This window comes from Aspergillus sclerotioniger (assembly GCF_003184525.1).
Source record: "Aspergillus sclerotioniger CBS 115572 chromosome Unknown BO94scaffold_20, whole genome shotgun sequence".
Taxonomy (NCBI): Eukaryota; Fungi; Ascomycota; class Eurotiomycetes; order Eurotiales; family Aspergillaceae; genus Aspergillus; species Aspergillus sclerotioniger.
The window spans coordinates 635,932-658,792 of NW_020291010.1; the positions used below are offsets into that span (position 1 = coordinate 635,932).

The 22,861-nt window shown below is 47.8% G+C and overlaps 10 protein-coding genes across 10 annotated transcripts; 6 read left to right on the plus strand and 4 right to left on the minus strand.

The window, feature by feature from the left end:
• Positions 1-48: 48 nt before the first annotated feature.
• Positions 49-585, minus strand: BO94DRAFT_148728 (nuclear transport factor 2 family protein). The gene has a single exon (XM_025605788.1). The coding sequence runs from the start codon at positions 543-545 to the stop codon at positions 72-74; it is 474 nt and encodes a 157-aa protein (XP_025465817.1). The 5' UTR covers positions 546-585; the 3' UTR covers positions 49-71.
• Positions 586-2,222: 1,637 nt separating this feature from the next.
• BO94DRAFT_469887 (dehydrogenase) lies at positions 2,223-3,300 on the plus strand (the record flags this gene model as incomplete). The annotated part of the gene is made up of 3 exons (XM_025608306.1): positions 2,223-2,621; positions 2,673-3,130; positions 3,177-3,300. 3 exons carry the CDS (start codon positions 2,223-2,225, stop codon positions 3,298-3,300), a joined length of 981 nt encoding a protein of 326 aa, XP_025465818.1.
• Positions 3,301-3,333: 33 nt separating this feature from the next.
• Positions 3,334-5,541, minus strand: BO94DRAFT_558151 (dihydroxy-acid and 6-phosphogluconate dehydratase; the record flags this gene model as incomplete). The annotated part of the gene is made up of 4 exons (XM_025613985.1): positions 3,334-4,533; positions 4,598-4,809; positions 4,883-5,314; positions 5,379-5,541. 4 exons carry the CDS (start codon positions 5,539-5,541, stop codon positions 3,334-3,336), a joined length of 2,007 nt encoding a protein of 668 aa, XP_025465819.1.
• Positions 5,542-5,621: 80 nt separating this feature from the next.
• Positions 5,622-6,462, plus strand: BO94DRAFT_567349 (SDR family NAD(P)-dependent oxidoreductase; the record flags this gene model as incomplete). The annotated part of the gene is made up of 1 exon (XM_025614624.1): positions 5,622-6,462. The coding sequence occupies exon 1, from the start codon at positions 5,653-5,655 to the stop codon at positions 6,460-6,462; it is 810 nt and encodes a 269-aa protein (XP_025465820.1). The 5' UTR covers positions 5,622-5,652.
• Positions 6,463-7,197: 735 nt separating this feature from the next.
• On the plus strand, positions 7,198-8,739 carry BO94DRAFT_548015 (sugar porter family MFS transporter; the record flags this gene model as incomplete). The annotated part of the gene is made up of 1 exon (XM_025613369.1): positions 7,198-8,739. The coding sequence occupies one exon, from the start codon at positions 7,198-7,200 to the stop codon at positions 8,737-8,739; it is 1,542 nt and encodes a 513-aa protein (XP_025465821.1).
• Positions 8,740-8,916: 177 nt separating this feature from the next.
• BO94DRAFT_601843 (SMP-30/gluconolactonase/LRE family protein) lies at positions 8,917-9,928 on the minus strand (the record flags this gene model as incomplete). The annotated part of the gene is made up of 1 exon (XM_025616401.1): positions 8,917-9,928. The coding sequence occupies exon 1, from the start codon at positions 9,853-9,855 to the stop codon at positions 8,917-8,919; it is 939 nt and encodes a 312-aa protein (XP_025465822.1). The 5' UTR covers positions 9,856-9,928.
• A 220-nt stretch (positions 9,929-10,148) lies between these two features.
• On the plus strand, positions 10,149-13,551 carry BO94DRAFT_520577 (uncharacterized protein; the record flags this gene model as incomplete). The annotated part of the gene is made up of 8 exons (XM_025610116.1): positions 10,149-10,267; positions 10,321-10,549; positions 10,610-10,711; positions 10,971-11,097; positions 11,177-11,227; positions 11,379-12,515; positions 12,562-13,228; positions 13,334-13,551. Exons 1-8 carry the CDS (start codon positions 10,249-10,251, stop codon positions 13,549-13,551), a joined length of 2,550 nt encoding a protein of 849 aa, XP_025465823.1. The 5' UTR covers positions 10,149-10,248.
• Positions 13,552-13,742: 191 nt separating this feature from the next.
• BO94DRAFT_148759 (Ldh family oxidoreductase) lies at positions 13,743-15,035 on the plus strand. The gene has a single exon (XM_025605789.1). The coding sequence runs from the start codon at positions 13,934-13,936 to the stop codon at positions 14,999-15,001; it is 1,068 nt and encodes a 355-aa protein (XP_025465824.1). The 5' UTR covers positions 13,743-13,933; the 3' UTR covers positions 15,002-15,035.
• A 184-nt stretch (positions 15,036-15,219) lies between these two features.
• On the minus strand, positions 15,220-16,431 carry BO94DRAFT_443330 (purine and uridine phosphorylase; the record flags this gene model as incomplete). Its single annotated transcript, XM_025607515.1, has 1 exon — positions 15,220-16,431. A coding segment is annotated over one exon (1,212 nt), but the record flags the coding sequence as incomplete, so codon positions are not given.
• Positions 16,432-18,457: 2,026 nt separating this feature from the next.
• Positions 18,458-20,343, plus strand: BO94DRAFT_520591 (FAD-dependent oxidoreductase; the record flags this gene model as incomplete). The annotated part of the gene is made up of 8 exons (XM_025610117.1): positions 18,458-18,726; positions 18,778-18,821; positions 18,872-19,077; positions 19,132-19,401; positions 19,451-19,583; positions 19,697-19,833; positions 19,885-20,013; positions 20,072-20,343. 8 exons carry the CDS (start codon positions 18,458-18,460, stop codon positions 20,171-20,173), a joined length of 1,290 nt encoding a protein of 429 aa, XP_025465826.1. The 3' UTR covers positions 20,174-20,343.
• Positions 20,344-22,861: the final 2,518 nt, after the last annotated feature.

Genomic DNA, 22,861 nt, shown 5'->3' on the forward strand with positions numbered 1-22,861 from the left:
CATATCCAACACTGCATGAGCCCATAGCCAGCCCCTCCTCCCAAGCCCCCAATATATCAGAAAGAAGTCGTTTACTCCCCCTTCATAACCCCCCAATCTCCCTCCGTCCAAACAAGCTTCATAACCCATTTCCTAACCTTCCATAATCCATCACCCTCATGCTTCTCGACATCCAAAAAATACAAAGCCCCACTCATCAATCTCGTCGCACCGGGCTTGTTTCCCTCTCCGGCGCGATAATGCTGAGCAAGGGCAGAGGCCGTAATAGTGGCCTTGTTTGAAGCTCCCTCGACCAGACTGACTCGGACATTGTTGATGAAGTGAGTGGTGTCGAGCTTTGCGATGTTCGCAAACGAATTATCGTGGATAGACTGGCGTCCTTCCATGACGTTGTCGCCAAAAGTGAAGGTGGCGTCGGGAAAGAAGGCGGAGTTGAAGAGGGCTACATCGCCGGTGTCGAAGGATAGAACGGTGCGGTAGAGAGCATCGACGATGGCTTCGCGGGAGTCGGTGGAGGGAGCTTGGAGGGTGATTGGGATGGACATTTTGGTGGTGGTGGTAGGGTAGTTGAGAAGTAGATTGAAGTTGATGGTTGCCGCTGAACGATGGCATTGATGCGTCCTTATATCTGTTCATTGGAACTGTCCAGAGAGCAACAATGGAATTGCTATCTGGTCGTTACATCGGAGACCGAGTCGAAATTCACCATGAAGCCATCAAGCCTCGGCCATGGCCCTAACTCCGGGATTATGTCCGCAGCCCTATGCGGCCCGAATCCACAGTGACGCAGCCCTACCAATCACCAGCCCCTCAGTCAATACATCTCACTCACGCCATGTTGAATGTCATGCTGATACGAAATTATTGGGCATGCTTGTTTGAACTTGGCTACTAACGAGACCCACATTCTCTGTTTATTTCCCCGATCCTGGCGTGGCCAAGGCGGGTTGTTCCGCAGGGCAGAAGGAGTGAGAGATGGTGTCCATTTCAGGTGTTCATTTCACCGTTAGTCTGAACATGGACTGTCTCGAGGTTCGTTTTTCACCGCTGTCTGTTGCTAATGTGAACGTCTGCAAACTGGCGGGATTTGTCAACTGGAGAACGAACCGATCGCTGAATTGGGTCGGTATATCAACACGACTAGGCCATACTGTTGATAATTCTGGTCGGAGCCATTATAGAAACCTATATCAAATATCACATCAGATGCATATATTTTTCATGAAATTCAGGCTACAAAATCTACATCATAGTGCCCCGACCTACTGCTCTCTATTAAGCGGTGAGTACTGGCAGTACTCGGCTTGTGCCAAGATTCTTCTTTCTCATGATCCAATGAGAAACCTAGCGGTTACAGCCAATCAGAACGCAGGATTCCACCTGGCATAGTGAAATGGGCCTGGAAACCTTGACATGGGGTGGATGTCTCCCATTTGGTAGATATTCTTTCGGTCTCTTGAAAGCTCACCGAAGCACCGTTGTCCGATCCTCAGACTCAATTTGATCACAATACATCTTCTCTTGGTGCTAAATTGGCCTACGAGGTGTTTGGGGAAGATGACCTTCAATCGCGTGTGCGCGTTGGCAGGCATAAAATGTTTATGGAAAGAAAAATGGTGATCACAAGCGTGAAAGGATGTCTAGGTAGACCACTACCTGTGTGATTTCTAGTAATGGAGCAGACATGGAATCGACGGAGTCAAGATAAGTCATAGGGACTCAATTTAGGAGATGGGATGTGCTGATTTAAACATAGACCACCAAGCCTGTGGATCGTTATTCAATCTCAACATCGTTTTGGCCTGCCGATAATCATCTCCGTTAGAACTTCTAATTATTGAGACATAGCCCAGTTGTTTTCTATTTTCATCAACAGCACTCATTAGCCCCTGCCACAATCAATTCTTGGCAGCTACTTACTGATCAGATATGCTCCATGTGAGCTATGGTATAGGCTGCTGATCTTTCATACCTCGTATTCCTTACCACAGAATCTCGGTGGTTACAATCGGGCAGTTTAATTGCTGCCTGGTGCCGAGGCCGCCGAGAACTGATCAGATAAGCACTAAAGCCTTTCTAGCCAGTCAGATCTTTCCAGTAGGCTGTGAAACGTGTTCCGATAATAGATTCGGATTTTAGAAGAAATAATCTCCGACCACATTCCTAAGTATTTAATCTCAACGCAGCGCCTTCAGCAACCCCAAGTCAAAACGTATCTCACCATGGGCGGCCTCATCGGGTTCATGTACCGGCAGTTAAGCTTCACTCCGAAGCCGCTATCCCCAGAAATTAACCTCCACGGCAAGACTGCTATCGTGACCGGGGGCAATGTTGGATTGGGACTCGAATCCGCCAAGCAGCTGGCCTCGCGCGGACTGTCGCGGGTGATCCTTGCCGTGCGCACGCCATCAAAAGGTGAGGCTGCACGGCAGGAGATTCTCCGTGAGAGTCCATCATGTGATGTGCAGGTGTGGCAGCTGGACCAAGAATCATTTGACAGTATGAGAGAGTTTGGAGAACGAGCGAAGTCCCTTGACCGTCTGGATATTGTCATTCTCTGCGCTGGAGTGAAATTGCTCGAATTTACCAAGTCTGACAGCGGTCATGAGATGAACGTTCAGGTTTGACATTCCTCTACTTAGAGTCGGGCGGACTAATAAGAAATCCCAAAGGTGAATCACTTGGGAACGGCACTTCTGTCCCTCCTGCTTCTCGAGCCTCTCCAGCGAACAGCCAAGACAACGGGTACTCCATCTAGATTGACTATTGTCACATCAGAGGTTCACTTCTGGACGGAATTCAAGGAGAGGACTGCCCCGAATACACTGGCCCGCATGGACGAACCCGACTCATTTGGTCAAGGGATGGACCGCTACAACACCAGCAAGCTTCTGAATGTCCTCTGGCTGCGGGAACTGAGTTCCAAAGCTGGTCCGGATGTGATCATCAATGGAGTGAACCCGGGTCTTTGTGCGAGCTCATTGCACCGTTCTGATACGACTCCCGGCATCAACATCTTCAACAATGTGTTCGCCTGGACTCCTGCTCAAGGTGAGCACTGCTTGGTTGATGCGGCTGTAAGACACCCTGATGACCAGGGAGTGTACCTGAGTGAGCAGATGGTTAAGCAGTAAGTAATTTTCCCATCAGGGTATATGGCAGAGCTGACTAGGCAGACCGTCACCGTTTGTCCTGTCTGTTGAGGGCGATCAGGCTCAAACCAAGATATGGAACGAAACCCTAAGTATTCTGCAAGAGGGCCTGCCGGGGGTAAACTTGCTACACACGTTGAGAGGATAATTATAGCTACTGTAACATATTCATTCACACTAATCAATCTGACATCGGACCACTTGCCGTCAAGAAGTCGAAATCCGCACCCTGATGTGCCTGATTAACCGTCCTCTCATACAAACCCCTATACCCCCGACGAGTTTGTCTCTGCGTCCAAACAGAAGCCTTCTCCCCTCCAGCTGAGCCCATAATCTCCGCTCTCCGCCTCTCAATCCTCGTCTCCATCACCCCCTCCTCAACCACCAGCTCCAACCTCCGCTCCTCAGCATCAAAACGAATGAGATCCCCCGTCTCCACCACCCCAAACGCTGACCCCGGCACCGCCGCCTCTGGAGAAACATGCAAAACAATAGTTCCCCCCGCCGTCCCAGACATTCTCCCATCCGACACTCTCAGCATATCCGTGACTCCCTGCGCGGCCAACTTCCTCGGGATAGGAATCATGCCCGCCTCCGGCATACCGGGGTTGCCAATCGGCCCAATTCCCTTCAACACCAGCACCGAATTCGCATCAACCTCCAATTCCGGATCATCAATCCTCTTCGTCAAGTCCTGCGAGTTCTCAAACACCACCGCTCGTCCCTCATGTTTCAAAAGCCGCTTATCCTTGGATGCAGACGCCTTAATCACCGCTCCATTCGGGGCAATATTCCCACGCACCACCGCCAACGACGAACAAGCGTACAGCGGATCCTCTAACGGCCGGATGATACTGCGCGAGTACTCAAAGTCCCGGAAGGGCGTACGATCAAGTACCTCACCCATTGTTTCGCCTGTGATAGTGCGCGCGGACAGATGCAGCAGCGGACGCAACCGATGCAGTAGACAGATCATTCCTCCCGCGTTATGGAAATCAGTCATGTAGTTATCCCCACTGGGCTTAAGATCCACTAGCAGGGGGGTGGTCCTCCCAATCTTATCTAGCGTTTCGAGCGAAAACTCCCCCTTAATATCCGGATGTCTATTCACCATGGCCATCAGATGAACCATCGCGTTCGTAGACCCCCCAATCGCCTGCAGCACAATCGCAGCATTATAGAACGATTGCACAGATAGCAGGGTCTGCGGTGTCCGCTGCGCCTTCGCAGCCGCGACGGCGTTCGCCCCGGTTTGCTCTGCAATGCGCAGTCTCGTTGCCGAAACAGCAGGCGCGGATGCACCCTGCAATGGAATCAATCCTAGGGCAGCAGTAATGCAGGCCATTGTGCTAGCCGTGCCCATCACACCACAGGTACCAATCTATAACCCCATTAGCCCCATCCACCACCACCCACCCATCAACCACAACAAGAAGAAAACTAACCGTAGGCGCCAACTCCTCATTAACCGCCATAATCTCCTCGAGATCAATCGTGCCCGCACGAAACGAGGCCCAATTATTCCGACAATCCGTACACGCACCAACCCTCTTCCCCCGATGACTCCCAGGCATCATCGGTCCCGTGAGTAATGGCAAAACAGGCTTATTTGCCGAAATCCCGCCCATGATTTGCGCAGGAACAGTCTTATCACATCCTACACATCACACAGTTAGCCATCCACCCCCCTTACATTCCCCCAGAGGATAAAAAGAAGGAAGAACACATACCCCCAATCATAACACACGCATCGACAGGCTGCGCTTTAATCATCTCCTCGGTATCCATACTCATCAAATTGCGCAAAAACATGCTCGTCGGATGCGAGAACCCCTCATGAATACTGATCGTGGGGAAATCAATCGCAATGCCCCCGTTGAGATGGATGCCTCGTTTCGCGGCCTCGATGAGTTGGGGCGCGTTGCCGTGGCACGGGTTGAACCCGGAGTTGGTGTTGATGATCCCGATGATTGGTCGTGAGAGAGCATCTTCGGTGTAGCCGAGAGCTTTGATGAAGACTTTGCGGAGAAAGAGGGAGAAGTGGGCGTCGCCGTAGGAGGGGAGGGTTTGGCGCAGGCCGGTGGTGCTGGGGATGGGGGTGGTGAGGTCGTAGTCGTTGGGTTGGGGGTGGGAGGGGATGTGGGAGGGGGCATTTTGGGTGGCTGATTGAGTTGGGGTAGATTGGGAATTTGGTGGAGGGGAGTTGGTTAGTTGGGGATTGGGTACATTTGTGATAAAGGTGAATGTATAGATAGATGGATAGATTGATGGAGCATGGAGCGTGGTCATAGTAATGGATGGCTCGGGAGTGGTCCGCTCGGGTATGTGGATTGACGGAAGCGTGCCGGCGGGGCCGATGGCCTGACGGAGGTGATCCGTGTTTAGTCATGAGGGGAAATTGGGGACTTCTTAGACGCTCAGCTAATATACATTTGAGCTTTGACATTTTACAATAACTATTCAGTTACATTCTAACACATTCCTCATTGCGGCAAGCAAAATGCTCCGACTCGACGGCAAAATAGCCCTAATCACCGGCCTCGGCCAAACCACCGACGAAGGCTGGGGTATCGGCGCCGCCATCGCCATGAAGCTTGCGCAGCAAGGCGCAATCATCTTCGGTGGCAATCGCTCATTATCCAGCGCGGAGAGAACGAAATCCCGAATCGAAGCCGAGGGTGGTGTATGCCATGTTCAACAAACCGATGTCACTGATTCGGCGTCCGTCAAGGCCTTGGTTGATAGCTGCATGCAACACCACGGGCGCATTGACATTTTGATCAACAACGTCGGCAAATCCGAGCCTGGTTGTCCTGCCCAGATGAGCGAGGAGACCTGGGACCAACAAGTCGATCTGAACCTCAAAAGCGTCTATCTGTCGAGTCACTTTGTGCTTCCGATCATGGAGAAGCAGGAGACAGGGGGCACGGTGATTAACGTGTCGAGTATTGCGGGGTTGCGCTATATTGGGAAGCCCCAAGTGGCATACTCTACTACTAAAGCTGCGATCATGCAGTTCACCAAGTCGACTGCGGTGATATATGCGGGGAAGGGAGTGCGGTTGAATACAGTGGTCCCGGGATTGATCTTTACGCCGTATACGCGAGAGCTTGCGAAGCGGTATGCCCCAGGTGGTGATGAGGAAGCGTATATGAAGATGCGGGATGACCAGGTGCCGATGGGACGGATGGGGGATGCTTGGGATGTGGCCAATGCTACACTGTTTCTGGCATCAGATGAAGCGCGGTATATCACTGGACAGATGCTTGTGGTGGATGGCGGGATTACGTCGTCGACGGGGAGGGTATGATGAATGGATTCTTCTATTGTATTCAATCATGATCCTGCCTTCCTGTTGGAGCTTGCATCGTTTATGGAACACTATATCTATGATTCCTCCTAGTGAACAGTGGCTGTAGACATACATTGAATTGTTTTCACTGTCTGTGTGTGAGCTATTATATAAGTAGTTCACTGCTATATGATTCGGGCAGTATAATAATTATGCTACATGGCCTGGATGTATGTCCATTGCCTAATTTGGCTAGCTAGAGTAGGAGGACTGTGATATGCCGGTACTTATTGTGTTCAATCCATGACGTTCACCGAACTGCGCCAAGATACGGGGTAATGCACTGCTGTTTGAACCAGTCAACCCAACCCTGCTTAGACGCCCTTTGTACATGAGCGACAAGAACCAGACACTGGCTATTGATGTCGTTATAACGCAGAGCAAGCAATGTAGACTTTTTGTACAAGTTGCTGTGCTCATTTATGCACATGAATCGTGGCACAAGGTCAGGCAAAGGAGGGGACATGGCGGATGCTAGGGCATCTGCCAGCCTATCGGGCTGGAACCCCGGTTGAATACCCCAGTTTCCCCACAAATACACAAGCTCACGGGGCTATTCCGTCTCCTTATTACGATTCAGGTCAAACAGGTTGTGCCACAACGGTGTGGCCCTTGTATAAATAGGAGGCCGTCCAGTCCGTGTCAAACAATTCTTAGGAACGGTCCATCCAGCTAAGAAATACGCAGACCACCATGCCAACCAGTCCAGCAAGACTCCATCTCCTGCAAGTCCTTCTTATTACCGCCCCTGCCTTTATACTTTACGGGTACAACCAGGCGGGTCTCTCTGCCCTTCTCAACCTATCCGTTGTCGCACGACGCTTCCCAGCAATCGACACCGTCTTCACTACCGGCTCTCAGGAAGAAACAAACTCCACCAGAAAAGGAGCAATCAATGCTTGCTTCCAGCTCGGGGCTTTGCTTGGATCCTTGTCATGTTCTTACTTGGGCGACAGCTGGGGACGTCGAAGAACGATCCTCCTTGCTGCATCCCTTGCCCTCGTTGGCCAGGTCCTTCAGGCCTCCGCATTTGCACTCGCCCAATTTGTCGTAGGAAGGGTCATCCTCGGACTGGGAGTCGGTCAGTTGAGTGTGATGAGCCCCGTTTGGCAGTCTGAGTCGTCCCATGCCGGCAATCGTGGCAGACAGGTTATCACGTCCGGCATCTTCATCTGCGTGGGATTTGCCTTGACGAGTTGGATCAACTTTGGCTGTAGCAAAGCGCCTTACGGTCCTCTCCAGTGGCGACTGCCTCTGGCCCTGCCGACGATCTTCTCCTTGGTGATTGTAGCATCTGTCATGACCTTCCCCGAGTCCCCCCGCTGGTTGGTTCTCCGTCGTCGTAATCACGACGCTGCGCAAGCCTTGGCCACTCTGAACGGACTGGCTTGCGATGATCCACTTGTTCTCAGGGAGATTGAGGAAATCGGACGGTCGCTTGAGGGAACACGAAACACTTCTGGACGGACTCTGCCCAGCTTGAAAAATGATCCTTCACGTCTCTGGTGGCGCTTCACTCTCTGCATGCTCCTTCAGTTCTTCCAGCAAACCTGCGGAGGTAATCTCATCTCGATCTACACCACGCAAATCTTTGAACAGAACTTAGGCCTGTCAGGGGATCTACCTCAAATTTTAGCAGCTGCCTCCTTAACATGGAAGCTCGCATGTTCATTCATTGCCTTTGCTGCCATTGACCGATTGGGCCGTCGAGTGCTGTTCACCATCAGTGGCACCGGAATGACCATCTGTATGGTTGTCATGGCCGTGGCCACCAGCTTCCCTACAACCAACAAGCCTGCATCAATCGTCGCGGCAACTTTTATATTCATTTTCAACCTCTGCTACCCAATTGGCTTCTTGGGAGGTAATTTTCTCTATTGTACCGAGATTGCTCCTTCTCATCTTCGGGCGGCCATGTCGTCCGTCTCTACTGCAAACCACTGGCTGTGGAATTTCGTGGTCACTATGATCACCCCGTTGGCCCTTTCCACCATCGGGTGGAAGTTTTATATTGTGTTTGCATCCATTTCCGCATGTGTTCCCCTGGTTGTCCATTTTCTTTTTCCTGAAACAATGGGCCGCAGTCTTGAGGGAATCGACCAAGTTTTCAGGGAAGCACCTACAGTATTGGCGATCGTGCCAATGGCCAAGGGTCTTCCTCGGGGTGATGTTATACCTACGTTTGTTGAACACCATGAAAAGGATGGTAACCAGGAACACCGCGAGTGGGCTTAGTAACTGGACTCCATCTGTGTTTCTTTTGGGTTACCGATGCAAATGTGGTTTCCTATTCAAGTCGTTACTATCTAGCATACCATGCAAGCTTTTGTCTATCAAAACCTTAGAAGATGGGATGATAGTTACCTTCAACTCCAATCTTCTCTCTATCTAGCTCACAACAATCCTTAGTAATCAAGCAGCAGTCCCCTCAATACTCCTCTCCTTCACCAACCACCCCGAACAATGCCAATCCACCCTCAAAACCGTCCCACTCTCACTTTCCACAATATAAAGCACCTTCAAATCCTCCCCACCCCACGTCAAATTCGTCGTACTCACCCCCACCGGACTCCTAATCTTCAGAAACAACTCCCCATTACTCCTATGAACAAACACCACCCCGAGCGTCGAATGCGCCACAAAAACATTCCCCTCCGAATCCATCGCCATCCCATCTGGCCCTCCAATCCCATAATAACTCGAGAACCTTCCAATCCTCTGCACCGACCCATCCTTCATAAACGGCACATACCAAATCGCATTATCTCTCGTCATCGCCACAAACAACGCAGACTCATCCCGGGTCAAAACCAACCCGTTCGGCGACGGTCCATTCCCCACAATCAACTCCAATCGTCCCTCGGGATATAACTTGAACACGCGTCCCGTCGGATCCTGCAACCCCGTCATGCCCTGATCAGTGAAGAATACACTTCCATCTGAACAGATAATCAGGTCATTGGGGCCTTTGAACCGTTCCCCGTGATAGCGCGACACAAGCACCGTAATCTCCTTGGTAATGGGATCAAGCTCCATAATGCCTTGTTTAAAATCGGCGATGAGGATCTTACGTGTGATGTGGTTCCATACTAGGCCGTTGGGTTCGCCGTCGTATTGGATCACCAGGGACCAGGTTCCGTGTGAGTCGATGGAGAAGATGCGTCCGTAGGGAATGTCGGTTACGAAGAGGAGGGCGAGGTCTGCGACATATATGGGACCTTCGAGGAAGGAGTCGAGGGGTTTTCCCCGTTTTTGGTTCTGAGAGTGTTCGGATGATGTGCTTGGATTGCGGTATTGGGAGGGGAGAGAGGTCCAGGGTTCGGCTTGGAGGGTGGTTGGTGTGGTGGTCATTGTGGTACTGTGGTGGGTTTGCTAGCTGAGTGTCTTGCTCGATTGTTCTGTTATCGTCGGTGGTGAACTGGACTCTCAGCTAGATACATCAGACCTATACGAGAAACATGATAGAACAACATGGCGTCATCCATGGATCTGGTCCGGTTGACTCTACATTTGGGCCAATCGGCATTGCGCGGGATGGTCCCGAGGGCTGCGGATGCCACCCGCTTGCCGATTAGCCGCGGGTCGGCCGCAGCCCTTGTTCGCATCAACATCACGCTTAATAGGCTGAATATATTCCTCCCAATCTCACTATATTCTCGCCAATTATTGTCTTTCACGCTTATTCCTTTACTATTTGGTTCGCATCGCCTCTCTAATCCAACACACCAAACCCTCCTACCCAAAATGACTCTAGTCCACATCGGTCAGTCTCCTCCCACCACAACACATCCTATCACACTCAATTAACCCGTACAGTTCTCTTCAAATTCCGCCCCGAAGTAACAGAAGAGCACAAACAACGCTTCGTCACCGAACTCAAAAAGCTCAAGGCCCTACCATGTGTGAAATCCGGGCGTCTGCTTGTCGGAGGTCCCAGTGTCACCGATCCCATTGACCGCAGCAAGGGGTTCCAAATAGCATTGGTCAGCTATCATGAGAACATTGCTGCGTTGACTGAGTATCAGGCTAGTCAGGAACATCATCAGTAAGTTGGCATCTCATTGGATTCCATGGTTCGGGGAATGCTAAGTTGGTGTGGTGATAGTGTGACTTCGACGTATATGTTCCCTTATAAGGAGGATTTGGTACGCTTTGATTTTGAGGTTGATGAGGAGGATGAGTATATGTGTGAATTTCCTGTGTTGGGGTGATTGTGGGGACTGAAGGGGGTAATGGAGGGGGTTGGAGTGAATGTATATATTTTGGCCGCAAGTGTGAGCATTGTAATGATTGGGGCTGGGTAGCACCATCCCGCTGTAAGAAATATCTACTGCGATCGAATACTTCTACTCAGTAAATAAGATTTGGTTAATTTAATAAAAACACAGCGTATGACAAGATGAAGTCGATGAGAGGCAGTGTATTGTTAGTGCCTCACGTATCAGGCATAGTATCACATGACCGAGATCACGGGGTGTGTCCGTACGAGCGGAGATCCCCGCCTCCATCTTTTCTCCTTCTTCCAACCCCTTCCCCACACAACGAACGCCGAAGCAATCTCGCCAATCAGCACCGATGATCTTACTGGTCGATGTTACGGGGATGAAATAGCTTATTCATCGCCTTCATGCATCTCATGCATCTGTCTGAATGCGAAGCCACCAATAAAAAGATCACGTGGCAATCACCACACAAGATCGTCATACAGCACCCGTTATCGCAAGTGGATTCAGGCTTAGCGTACTCGTTGGATTAAGATGGATTCACCACGCAGAAATCGGAATCGGGCTGCCTGCAGGCGATGCCAACGAAGGAAGATTCGCGTAAGTGGTCCAGACCTTGCGCTTGATCTGATTCTGAGCTCATGCATGTAGTGCGATGGAAACGAACCGTCATGCAGCTCTTGCCTCAAAGCAGGGGCTCATTGTGTCAACGATGGAAGACAGGAAGTTCCTCGGAGGTATATCTCTAACATGGAGAACCGGATCCGATGGCTAGAGTCTATAGTAAAGGAAAATTGCGCCCATATCGACCTTGGCCGCGAAGGACAAATAGATCCATCCGAGGAGACAGTACAAAACGACATTATGGATACATCTACACAGTATCATCTCGGTGACCTCACCGCCGCTGACTCACAGCAAATAATTCCTGGGGAGCCAAGGTTCGATGAGCAGAGACAGTCTGGCATTGTGGAAAACGCGCCAAATGCATTACCTGAACATCAAGGTCTGGATCAGGCACGTGCAGCTAGCAACCAACACCAGCAAGCACATGAGATCGGCCTTGTGTCGTTGTCTTCTGGAGGGGGTCCTCGATATATCGGACCGTCCAGCGGGTATTTCTTCGCGAACCGCATATTCTCAAGTGCCGGGCGCCGCCGTAAATCGAGAGGAGCAAAAAGAGCTACAGCGGATTCTGCCCACCTTTCGGCCGAGCTGCTGAATAGCCTCACTCTGCTGCCTGCGCGGAAGGAAAGTGCCATAGAGCTTTCAACAAAGTACTTTCGAACAGTGCATCTTACGTACCCGTTCCTGCATGAGCCAACTCATATGTCTGTTATTGACAGAGTGTATGCATCTCAGGAAGCGAACCCCTTGGATCTCTTCCAGGTGTATATGGTTCTTTCGATTGCTGCTTTGGCTCTTTCACGCGAATGCAAGGTGCATCTTCCCGTGGAAGGTTACTATGCATCTGCAATGAAGTATGTGGAGCATGTGTGCACAGATGGCTCAATGACGGCATTGCAATGCGTATTGCTTCTTATGGTATATGCTTTGCATAACCCTTCATCTGACGTCAACATTTGGAATCTGAACTACCAATGCCTTGCTAGTGTGATTGATCTTGGCCTGCAGCGTGATGTCCGAGCATCCTCATCGCTCCGGATATCTGTCTTTGAACAGGAGATGAGGACGCGAGTTTTCTGGGTAGTGTATACGTTTGACCGGGCTATATGCACGATGATGGGCCGGCCGATCGGGATCAGAGATGAAGCGTGTGAGATGAGGGTAATAAACCCGCCATGGTGTACTACATATACTGACAATGTTACAGTTCCCCCTTGATATACCGGATTATAATTTGGTCAACCCAGATATTAGCCAGCATGCACCTGAATCAAGATCCCACATGGCGAACGCGATCCATCTGTTCAAGTTGGCCAAGGTCAACTCAGAGATCAAATACGTCATGCACAGCATTCAACGTGACGTACCTGCATACGCTTACCCCCCAGTGAGGGACATATTTGCATGGCAGCAGGATATTGTGAACTATCTCCACGACTGGCTATCTGAAATCCCACAACCGACGGGCAATACGGAAGACACAATGTCCAAGGTCTGTAAGATAAAGTACCACGAAACAATGATATTGCTACTACGACCCAGCCCGGCAATTCCAAGTCCAGCAGATGAAATACTGGACCTTTGCTTTCACCAGGCCGTTGATCTCCTCCAAGGATTTGGCGAGCTCTACAAAGTCGGCAGTTTACTTTACAGCCGATTACTTGTGCATTCAGTATTCCTCGGTGCATTGGTGCTGCTCTACTGTATCTGGAAACTGCCTCGAACCACTGCCAAGGTCCGAGTGGATGAGCTAGTGTCGAATCTCACGGTGGCACAGAATATACTCAGTAGCATCGGAGAACACTGGACCGAGGCTACTCGAGCGCGTGATTGCATTGACGAATTGTCCAGTGTGACGATCCAACGGCTCCTGAGTCAACCTGCACCGGGTATCTCATCACGGGATACTGAAGCGGAGATGCACTTGCGATCCGGTGCTATGCCGGATGCATCAAGCACGCAAACCCGCCAACCCCAAGACCATCATCCTGGCCAGAGCCACGCTATTTCTGAGGGAAACGAAGGCTCAAATGAAATTCCCATGACGTTGGTCGCTTCCGAAGAAAATCTTCAGAATGTCGATTCCTATCAGTTCAATCTATTCGATGATTTGTTGCAAGGAGATTTCCAGAGCTGGAGCGGAATGTCCGACATTGACGGGCTGATGTGGGAAATTTTCAACAACTCCCCACAGTGACGAATGGCGAAGGAACACGAGAAGAATCCATGGCCCTGTTGCAAATACGCATCCTCCTCTCAGAGCAACGAAATCATGAGAGATACTTCCCCAACTCTTCACCGGGCAAACACGGCCGTCATCATCCACCATTCCCGAGTGTGTGTGCAGCCAATCGGAGCTCCCCCGCCAGCTTAACGGATGGTCTCCGTGTGGGGCCAGTTCTGGCCCCCCGCCAATCTCCGAAGCATCCATCTCAATCCGATCCACGTCATAAAAGCACCTACATCTGTACTCATAACTCTTCCTCTCAACAACACATCCAAACAACCCATCATCTCCAACAAAACACAAACAAACCCTCACTCCATCCCAATACACCACACCACACCACACCACCAAAATGACCGACCCCTCCCACTCAATCCGACACATCCCGCCCACCTCCCTCACAACATTCATCCACTCCATCCTCACCAAAAACGGCGTCTCCCCCGAACACGCCACAATCATCTCCTCCTGCCTGGTCCAAGCCGACCTCCGCGGCGTCGACACCCACGGCAGCAACCGCATCCCCAGCTACATGAAACGCATCCGCCAAAATGTCCTCTCCCCAACCGCCACCCCCACCCTGATCCAAAAAACCCCCGTGGTGGCCCTCATCGACGGCCACAACGCTTTCGGCTTCGTCTCCGCCCACATGGGCATGGCGCGCGCCATTGACATGGCCTTCGAATACGGCATCGGCCTCGTCTCCATCAAACACTCCAACCACTTCGGCATGTCCGCTTGGCTGGTCCAACAAGCTCTCGACGCGGGGATGATGTCCCTCGTCTTCACCAACTCCTCGCCTGCGCTCCCTGTCTGGGGCGGAAAGAGTAAACTAATGGGTGTGTCTCCGATCGCCTGCGGCGCTCCGGCGGGGTCTACGCCTCCGTTTATCCTGGACATGGCGCCCTCTATTGCCGCGAGGGGAAAGATCTACAAGGCTCTCCGTCGGGGGGAGAAAATCCCCACGGACTGGGCGCTGGACGGGGAGGGAAACATCACGGATGATCCGGCGAAGGCGCTCGAGGGGGTGATGCTTCCGATGGGTGGGCCGAAGGGGTCGGCGTTGGCGATTATGATGGATGTGTTCTCGGGGGTGTTGTCGGGAAGTGCGTTTGCGGGGGGGGTCACGGGCCCGTATGATCCTAGTAAGGAGGCGGATGTGGGCCATTTCTTGGTGGCCATTAAGCCGGATTTGTTCATGGGGTTGGAGGAGTTTAAGGAGAGGATGGATTATTTATATCAGAAGGTTGTGGGGAGTGACAAGATGGGTGGGGTTGAGAGGATTTATTATCCCGGGGAGATTGAGCAGATAACCAGGAAGACGAGGGAGGTCGAGGGCATTCCGTTTACGGTGGCGGAGATTGGGGCGTTGAATGCGGAGGCGGAGATGGTTGGGGCGGAGAAGTTGAGGGTTGAGTAGGTGTGTTTGGTTGGTGATTGGATTAGATGGATTATGTGAATTGAATGTATTTATGGGTGACTTTGGGCTCAATATAGTGTGGTTTCATTGTCCGTTGTAATAGCCCTGGATCGTAATTCGGCAGGCTTTGGTGGTAGAGATGGTTTGGCTGGCTTGAGCTGACACCTGCAGCTGTTGGTGTGCACGTCTTTAGGGCATCTCTTGCGACTCGATTGAACAACACCACCTTCGCTTCCAGGGGAAGCCCAAACTCGATTATGAATATCCTCACAACTCCAAAGCCGCTCCATAGCAAGATCGACCTTGCTCTCGACGTTCCTGATCGTCTCCTCCAATTGATCCAACCGCCCCAGTCGTTGCTCCAATATTCCCAACTTCGCATTCATGGCCAATATCGCTGTCCGCTCATTTGCAGCACCATCCTTGATCCGCCTAACCTCATCTATCAACACCCTCATCTCATTCGTCATGTTAGGAGGTCCATTAGGCACAGGTACATCGCCAACCGGAACCATCTTAAGAAACTCCGCTGCGAACACCGCAGCAGCCATGGCCGCATACCCATGCCACTTATCATTCTTATGAGAGTCGGCGTAGTTGTCGATCCCACGAATCGTCAATGCACCTCGCGTTAACCCCGCGGACTCCATGTCGAAGCACAATATGTTGAAACGTTTCGCTAACTCGTCGCGGGTCCGCGCGTCCTTCATCACCTGGTCCCCGGAGGCAATGGTCCCGGAATGGACTACAAGTTGAGGGCCTGGTGGACGAGGGTCGCGGGATATGAGATGTGATGGACTCGGCGATGAAGAAATCTGGCAATTGCATTCTTCCTCGTGAACGTAGTCGGAGATGTATAGTCGATCTGCCATTTCCGGGCGTAGAAACATGCGTCTTAATGGATTGGGCAGGTGTCGGGTCTTTTCCTCGATGAGTAGTGCAATATCCAGATTAACCATACAGCGGTACATCATATGATTGACACGACGGAGGAGAATGTCCGGTGGACGAGGAACATATCCCGTGTATTCGAAACCGTGGGGGGTAGTTTTGCCGAATAGATAGGGTACGACTTTTGTCCCGATTACCACGTCCCCGAGGCGCACATCATTCTTTGGCTGGGGCGAGGCACCGGCGATTCCGACCATGAGAGAGAACTGGATCGAGGGGAAAGTGGTCCGGATATTTGCCTCGACAATGGATGCGGATACTATGCCTGGGGAGTCTGTGGGCAGAGAGACGACCACGACGTTATGGTTGCCGATGCGGCCGAGGGTGTAGATGTTGTGGTCATTCTTGGCTGGTAGGATGCCGGTGACGGTGTGGTAGATCTCATCTAGGATGCTTAGGGCGGCGGTGTATTCCACCAGGAGTCCGCATATCCAGCCGACTGTAAAGTCATGGATGTTGAGAGAAGGGGTACGTGTCATGGAGTTGGAGGGTTGTGGGGTGATGAACATGGGACGTTGATACTTGTTGTTAGCCGTTGATCAGGATGGCTGTTTTCACCATGGCATGGTTGAAGGGCCCATTGCTGCCGGAGGTGCAATGAGCGGGGTTTTATCAGAGTCCAAGGAGCCTTGTGTCTGAGGCTGGCGAGCCACACACAGGCGGGCGATACGCCATTGCAGCCGCTAATGCAGCTGCACCGGGCCACCCAACCATCGTTCGATGCTAACATTGCCGCCGTGCCAGCAGTGAGGGGCTGGGATGAACATATTATGTATGCCCTAGTGTTTATCTCATGGCAATTCAGGATTCCTGGAGTATACGATGAGCCGAACCTTTGGCTATAATCGCAGCCTGTGAAGGTCGATAACTCGAACGGAGGCGTTTCTATAGTCCCCTATGAATCACGTGCAGGAGCTTGGCCGGCCCAGCGATAAGACACGATGCCCTTATCGGACCAATCACCTGGCTTCTCATTTTGGCAGGCGGTGTCAAACTGCTGAGCTCTTCCCGAAGGGTTCCTATGGATGCGAGACTCTGTATCAAAACAACAGCCCCACTTACCCAGAGATTGGCGAGAAGAAAGTCAGAAACTTCGGCACATGAGATGCTGAATCCTTTGGTTCTGAGTGACGTGTTGGTCCTCCAGCCTATCCCCTGGTTTTGTGACGCTTCCACACATAAAGCCGTGGCTGCCTCGGGTCACCCTGGAGGAGCGGCGCCCCACCCAAGCTTTGGCGCGTCAAGGGAATTGCCCACCCCCACAACTACACCATCATCAGCATCCGATCCAACAGGTGCGGAGATGACCGGCACAAAAATACCTATCCTATCTCCGGCCGTGGTCTTTCATCAAAGCCGGCTCGTGAAAATTCGTCAGCAACGGACGCCCTTTCGACGCATTGATCGAGGGCCTTGAGGCGAGATTTCGGAGACAAATTGGAACTGATCCACGTAAAACAGAACGCCGGGTTCTTCACAGCATTTTGAGCGATGAGAGATACTGCGCAGCGCTTTGTTGTTGATATCGAGGAGTGGGCGAATCGGAATGAAGGGTGTCGCCGGCCTTCTGGAGTAGCGCCTGTATTACGAAAGCTGTCATCACGTGCCCTTCAGGGAGATGCCTCAGCCACTGGTATATTCAATACTAATTTGATGGCTGGATCGCTGTGGTACAGACTCGTGAGTAGTTACTTCTTTCAGGAAGCAAGCCTTAATTGATTCACTAAAAGAAATCGGGCATTCTAGCCCCCCAAACAAATCGAAAGTCAGGCGTTTGATGTCGGGATATCATCATTCCCCTGGTATCTCCATCAATAGGACATTGGCATATATTTGACTCGTAGATATTCTTACTGACATCGATCTAGGATCCAGAAAGTGACAACAATCATCTTTCTACATGAAAAGACTTGCACGACCCACTGACAAGGAACTACAATGACACAGACTTAGCAGAAACTTTTGGCAGTTACCAATTCGAGCCAGAAAGGATCAATGATTTATTCGTTCCTCATCAAAGGCCTCCTCAGTCAGGAGGAGGGAGATGATGGTTTTATGTCACCCGATTGTCAACCAATGTGTCAACTGCGTGTATGATGTGGACTAGGGTTAGTACCTCCGTACTGTGAGAATAGCGACGCAATAAATTACAGACCAACTTCGTTTATCCGAGCGTCACAAAGGAGACTTCGTTTGCTACAAGTGTCTATTTACAGATTAAAAGTGGTTCAACAGTCGGGATCAGGTACAAGCCCCGCCCTCATGTACAGAAGCCGCTCCACGCAACTTCCAGCGCCAATCACGCCATCCCATTGCACGATCGATAATAGGTCAACATCATGTTTCTCCTCACCTTAGCAAGCTTATCGTGTTGTCTAGAACCCGGAACTAACCCCATGTCGCAGTTCAATCAATCATTTAAGAACCGCGTTATCCGTCAGAGTGAGCGCAGTTTAATATCTTCCGCAATCAACATCCCGATCCCACCCTACAATCGACCAGAAAATGTCAACCACGGAATCAGACACATCAACCAAGCTACGGGTAGCTGTCATTGGAGCTGGTCCAGCAGGCCTTGGTGCAGCCATCGAATTTGCCAAGTTGCCCTTTGTAGACGTACGTGTCTACGAACAGGCTCGGGAGCTGCGTGAAGTTGGCGCGGGAATCAGCATTCAACAAAATACATGGCGCATGCTCGATGCTTTTGGGGTGTATGACAACATCGATCCTAAGAACTTGTTTCGCACGGCCGATGGACATGCGGTTCAGCATCGGTGGGTGCATACCAAACTATATCATGCCGCTTTGATTCTCAGGATCCATAGAAACGGACGGACGGGAGAGTTATTGTTATCAAAAGGGCAAGAAGGTTAGTATTTCAGCATTTATCTCTGGCACATTGCTGAATATCCAATCAAGGCACGCCTCCACGTTATCTCCATGCTCGCGCACTGCGCTCCGTGCTCCAAAAAGCCCTCCTCAAGGGTGTCGACCAGTCCAAACTGCGACTGTCCAGTCAACTTGTAGAGGTCACCCAACTTCCCTCTGCTGCATTCTTCCTCCGCTTCGAAGACGGACATACAGACGAAGTGGATCTTCTCGTTGGGGCAGATGGTGTCCGATCAGTCAGTAACATACCTCTCCATCCAGTCTCTGCTATTACTGACATCTTTTCCCAGGTGGTCCGACAATTTGTCTACCCTGACCATCGCTTGAAATACATCGGCACAACAGCATACCGCGCTCTAGCAGACGCTCGCGACATTCTCAGCATCCCTGGAATCCCGGACTCGGTAACCTTTTGGCATGGACCAGCTGATCGGCTATACACCTGCAATCTTAACAACAACGTCTACGAAATTGCAGCTCGAGTACCTCAGACCGCAGACACAGCTCCAGTCAGTTGGGGGCAGGATGCGAGTGTGGCGGAGTTTAGCTGGCGATACAAGGTTGCTACACACCCCACAGGATGTACCGTCCTATTAACAATCTGGATAGGACTTCTCCCCAATGCTGCAAAGTGTCCTCGACAACATAAAAGTAGTCAAGAAATTTGCCCTCTTCTCCGGACCCCGACTGTCGAAGGTGATCTCTCACGGCTCGATCGCATTGATCGGGGACGCGTCGCATCGTCTGTTTCTCCTACCTGTTCTAAATTAATGATGCTAACTGCATGTAGCTTTGTCGGGGGCCTTCGGTATACTCTCCCTCCTGTACCCAAACTTCATGACTAACACCCTTTAGGCGCCGGCGCAGGCTTCGCACTGGAAGACGTTTACGTCCTCACCCGCGCAGTGAAATGGGCTCACGACCGCGGACTTCCTATCAGCGATGGGCTGGAGCTCTTTGATCGAGTTCGGGCTCCGCATTATGCGGCGATGGTGCGTTATCTCAACCCCTCTCGAGCTGTGCATATGCTGATAACGCTCTAGTACGAGATACTAGACGGGTATGCCAAATCGGACGTGTCAGTCAAGGAAACGGATAGCTTTGATGAAGCAGTTTCTATTATCGTGGCAAACAAGTGGGACGATAGTCATGGTTGGTTGTATAGCTACAATGTATGTCTTCGCATCCTTCCATCCCTATTTTTCTGTGACGGTACTAATGATCCTTTAGGTTGAAGAAGCGTGGCGAAAGACACAAGAGGCTGAGGATGCTCGTCGAGCGGAGGTCGAGCTGGCCGCTGGGCATGGCGAGGGTTTGAACTCTCGCCTTTAGATAGACACCCGACACGGGGATACGTGGCAAGCTAGTTGCATCGATCTTTCTATCACAGATCTGCAACGGTGCATGTGGGGATGCAGGAACCCGACATGGTGCAGGATATAGTTGTATCATGCATGAACACGCCACCTGTGGCTTCACCTGAAAAACACAACTCGCGCAAGAATCAAATTTTTGAAATCATGCCACAATGCAACACCCTAGGCATCTGAAATTAATATAAGTTTCTTCTTATAATAGCAGCTATCTTATAATACTAAGTTTATTATTATATTATAACAATACTGTCTAATACTGGGAGATAGCTTATTTAACTATCTCAGAAAAAGATTCTGTATATCTATAGGAATATATTATAAATTTATAATATAATATCAGTATCTTATTAAGATATATTAAGAAAGACAGAATCAGAATCTTAAAAAAGTAATTAATTATATAAAAATTATTTAAAGATTTCTTATAAATCTTCTAAAAAACTTTTTTAAAAAATTATAATAATAAAATTAAAAATAGACTTATTAGAAGCTTAAAATAATATAGCTTAATATAAAATAATAACTTTATATTTTAGAGATTATAAATAAATCCTTAATATTTAATATATATGATAATATTTATAGTTAAGTTAATATTATTCAAAAGGTCTATTTATTATATTAATATAATTAAGATTATCTAGAATAATCTTTTCTGAGCTTGCTAAGTACTTACAAATGATAATAAAGATAAATAAGAATAGAACTTTTTATTTCCGTTAACTAATAAGTAGAAACCTTTTAAAAAGAGTAAAAGAAGTATATATAATCTTTAATTATATTTAAGAATCTGGTTTCTTAATTATAATAAATTTATTATAATATAATAACTTAGATCAGATAACTTAAGACTTAATCTTTAATTTATTATAAAGACTTAGATTATATAAAATTATTCTCTCTAAATTTAATAATTTTAAAAGACTGCAATTATTTATATTCTTTTATAACAAAATAATAGTATACAGAGTCCAGATTAAGTTAGTTAATTTTAATAAGTTAAGAGAGATTAAAACAGTACTGCTTATTGATAATATCTTTTATTAAAAAGATATTATAATTATTTATATAAAGTAACTTATTACTCTATCTTACAGTCTCTAAGGAATTATTCTTATTAATGATAAAGTTAATATTTGAATAATAATTAATATAATAATTAATTTTAAGATTCTATAGGACTCAGAGTATCTGGTAATAAAGAAATATAATTAAATCATATAAATTTATTAATATTATATATATTAATAATTCAATTACATAAAAAGTATTTACTAAAATCAAATTATTTATATTTATCATATAAAAAATTATTTGACTTGTAAATATTTAAGCAGAGTAACTAGATAATAAAAAGCATTAAAGTATACTAACTATAAAAGTATTCATTATATCTAAAATAAATATTATCTGAAATATAAGAAGAAGATTTAAAAAAATACTAGTAAGACTAGTTATAAAATAGTTTTATAATTAATACTATTCTATCTGATCTTATTTTAAGATAATAATTTTATTAATTACAGAAATAATATTTATAAATAATTAAATATAGAAATATATCTCTAGAAATAACAGTCTTAAAGATATATTTATTATACTGTTTATCTGGTAAAGTTAAAGTAATTTTAATACTGAATTATCCCTTATTTTTACTAAAATAATAAAACAAGTCTATTAAAGTATTTAGAAAATATAAAGAGTTGAAAAGTCTAAATAAATGGATATTAATAATATTTTAATAGTAGAGAATACTGGAGTAACAAGATTAGAAATAAGAGAGAAGAAGCTTACAACTTGGAAGATAGTTTAAAAGAAAGTTTAAAAATATTTTAAGAAAAAAGAAAAAGTAATTACAATCTAAAAAATAATATTAAAATAGCTTGATATAGAGGCAGTAGAGGTAATTGTAAGGAAGTGAGTCCTTACAAGGGTTGTTGCCCACCTCCTCCCAGGGTGTACCTGAGTATATAGGGGACTCTAGGGGTCCACAGAAGTATCTGCGGGTAATGATGGCCTTATGGTATTGTTCTGACTTTTTCCCCTAGAAAGGTTCTTTACATAACTATAAAAAAGAATATTATTATTAGAAAAGTTAAGTTAGAGATTAAAATAATAAAAAAAAAATTAAGATTAGAAAAGTAGCTAGAGAGTAAAAAGACTAGAAAATAAAAATAAGAATCTAAATAAAGAATAAAGAGAAGGTCTTCAGAAAAGTAAAGACTAAGATAATATAAGGGATGAAAGGTTGAGGTAGTGTGAAGAATATGTCTGTATTGTGATATACCAAATGTACAGATGTATTTTCTTAAGATATTGTTATTAGTTATCTAGTTTCTACTTCTCACAGATACTTATATCCGCAAGTAGATTATAGAATATATAACTTCTATATTCTACTAATTAAGATTTATGACAAGGCTGATATTAATATAAATATCTTTTATAATATAACTTTATTGCAAGTATTATAAGAATATATATTTTTATAATTATCTCTTTTTTATAAGATCTTGACTTCCAAGGCCACGAGTAATAGATAATCTGTAATAACTAATCTTTCTTTATAATAATATCTTTATATAAACTACTATACATATACATTTTTATATATTCAATAAATATTATTAAAATCTCTACTTGT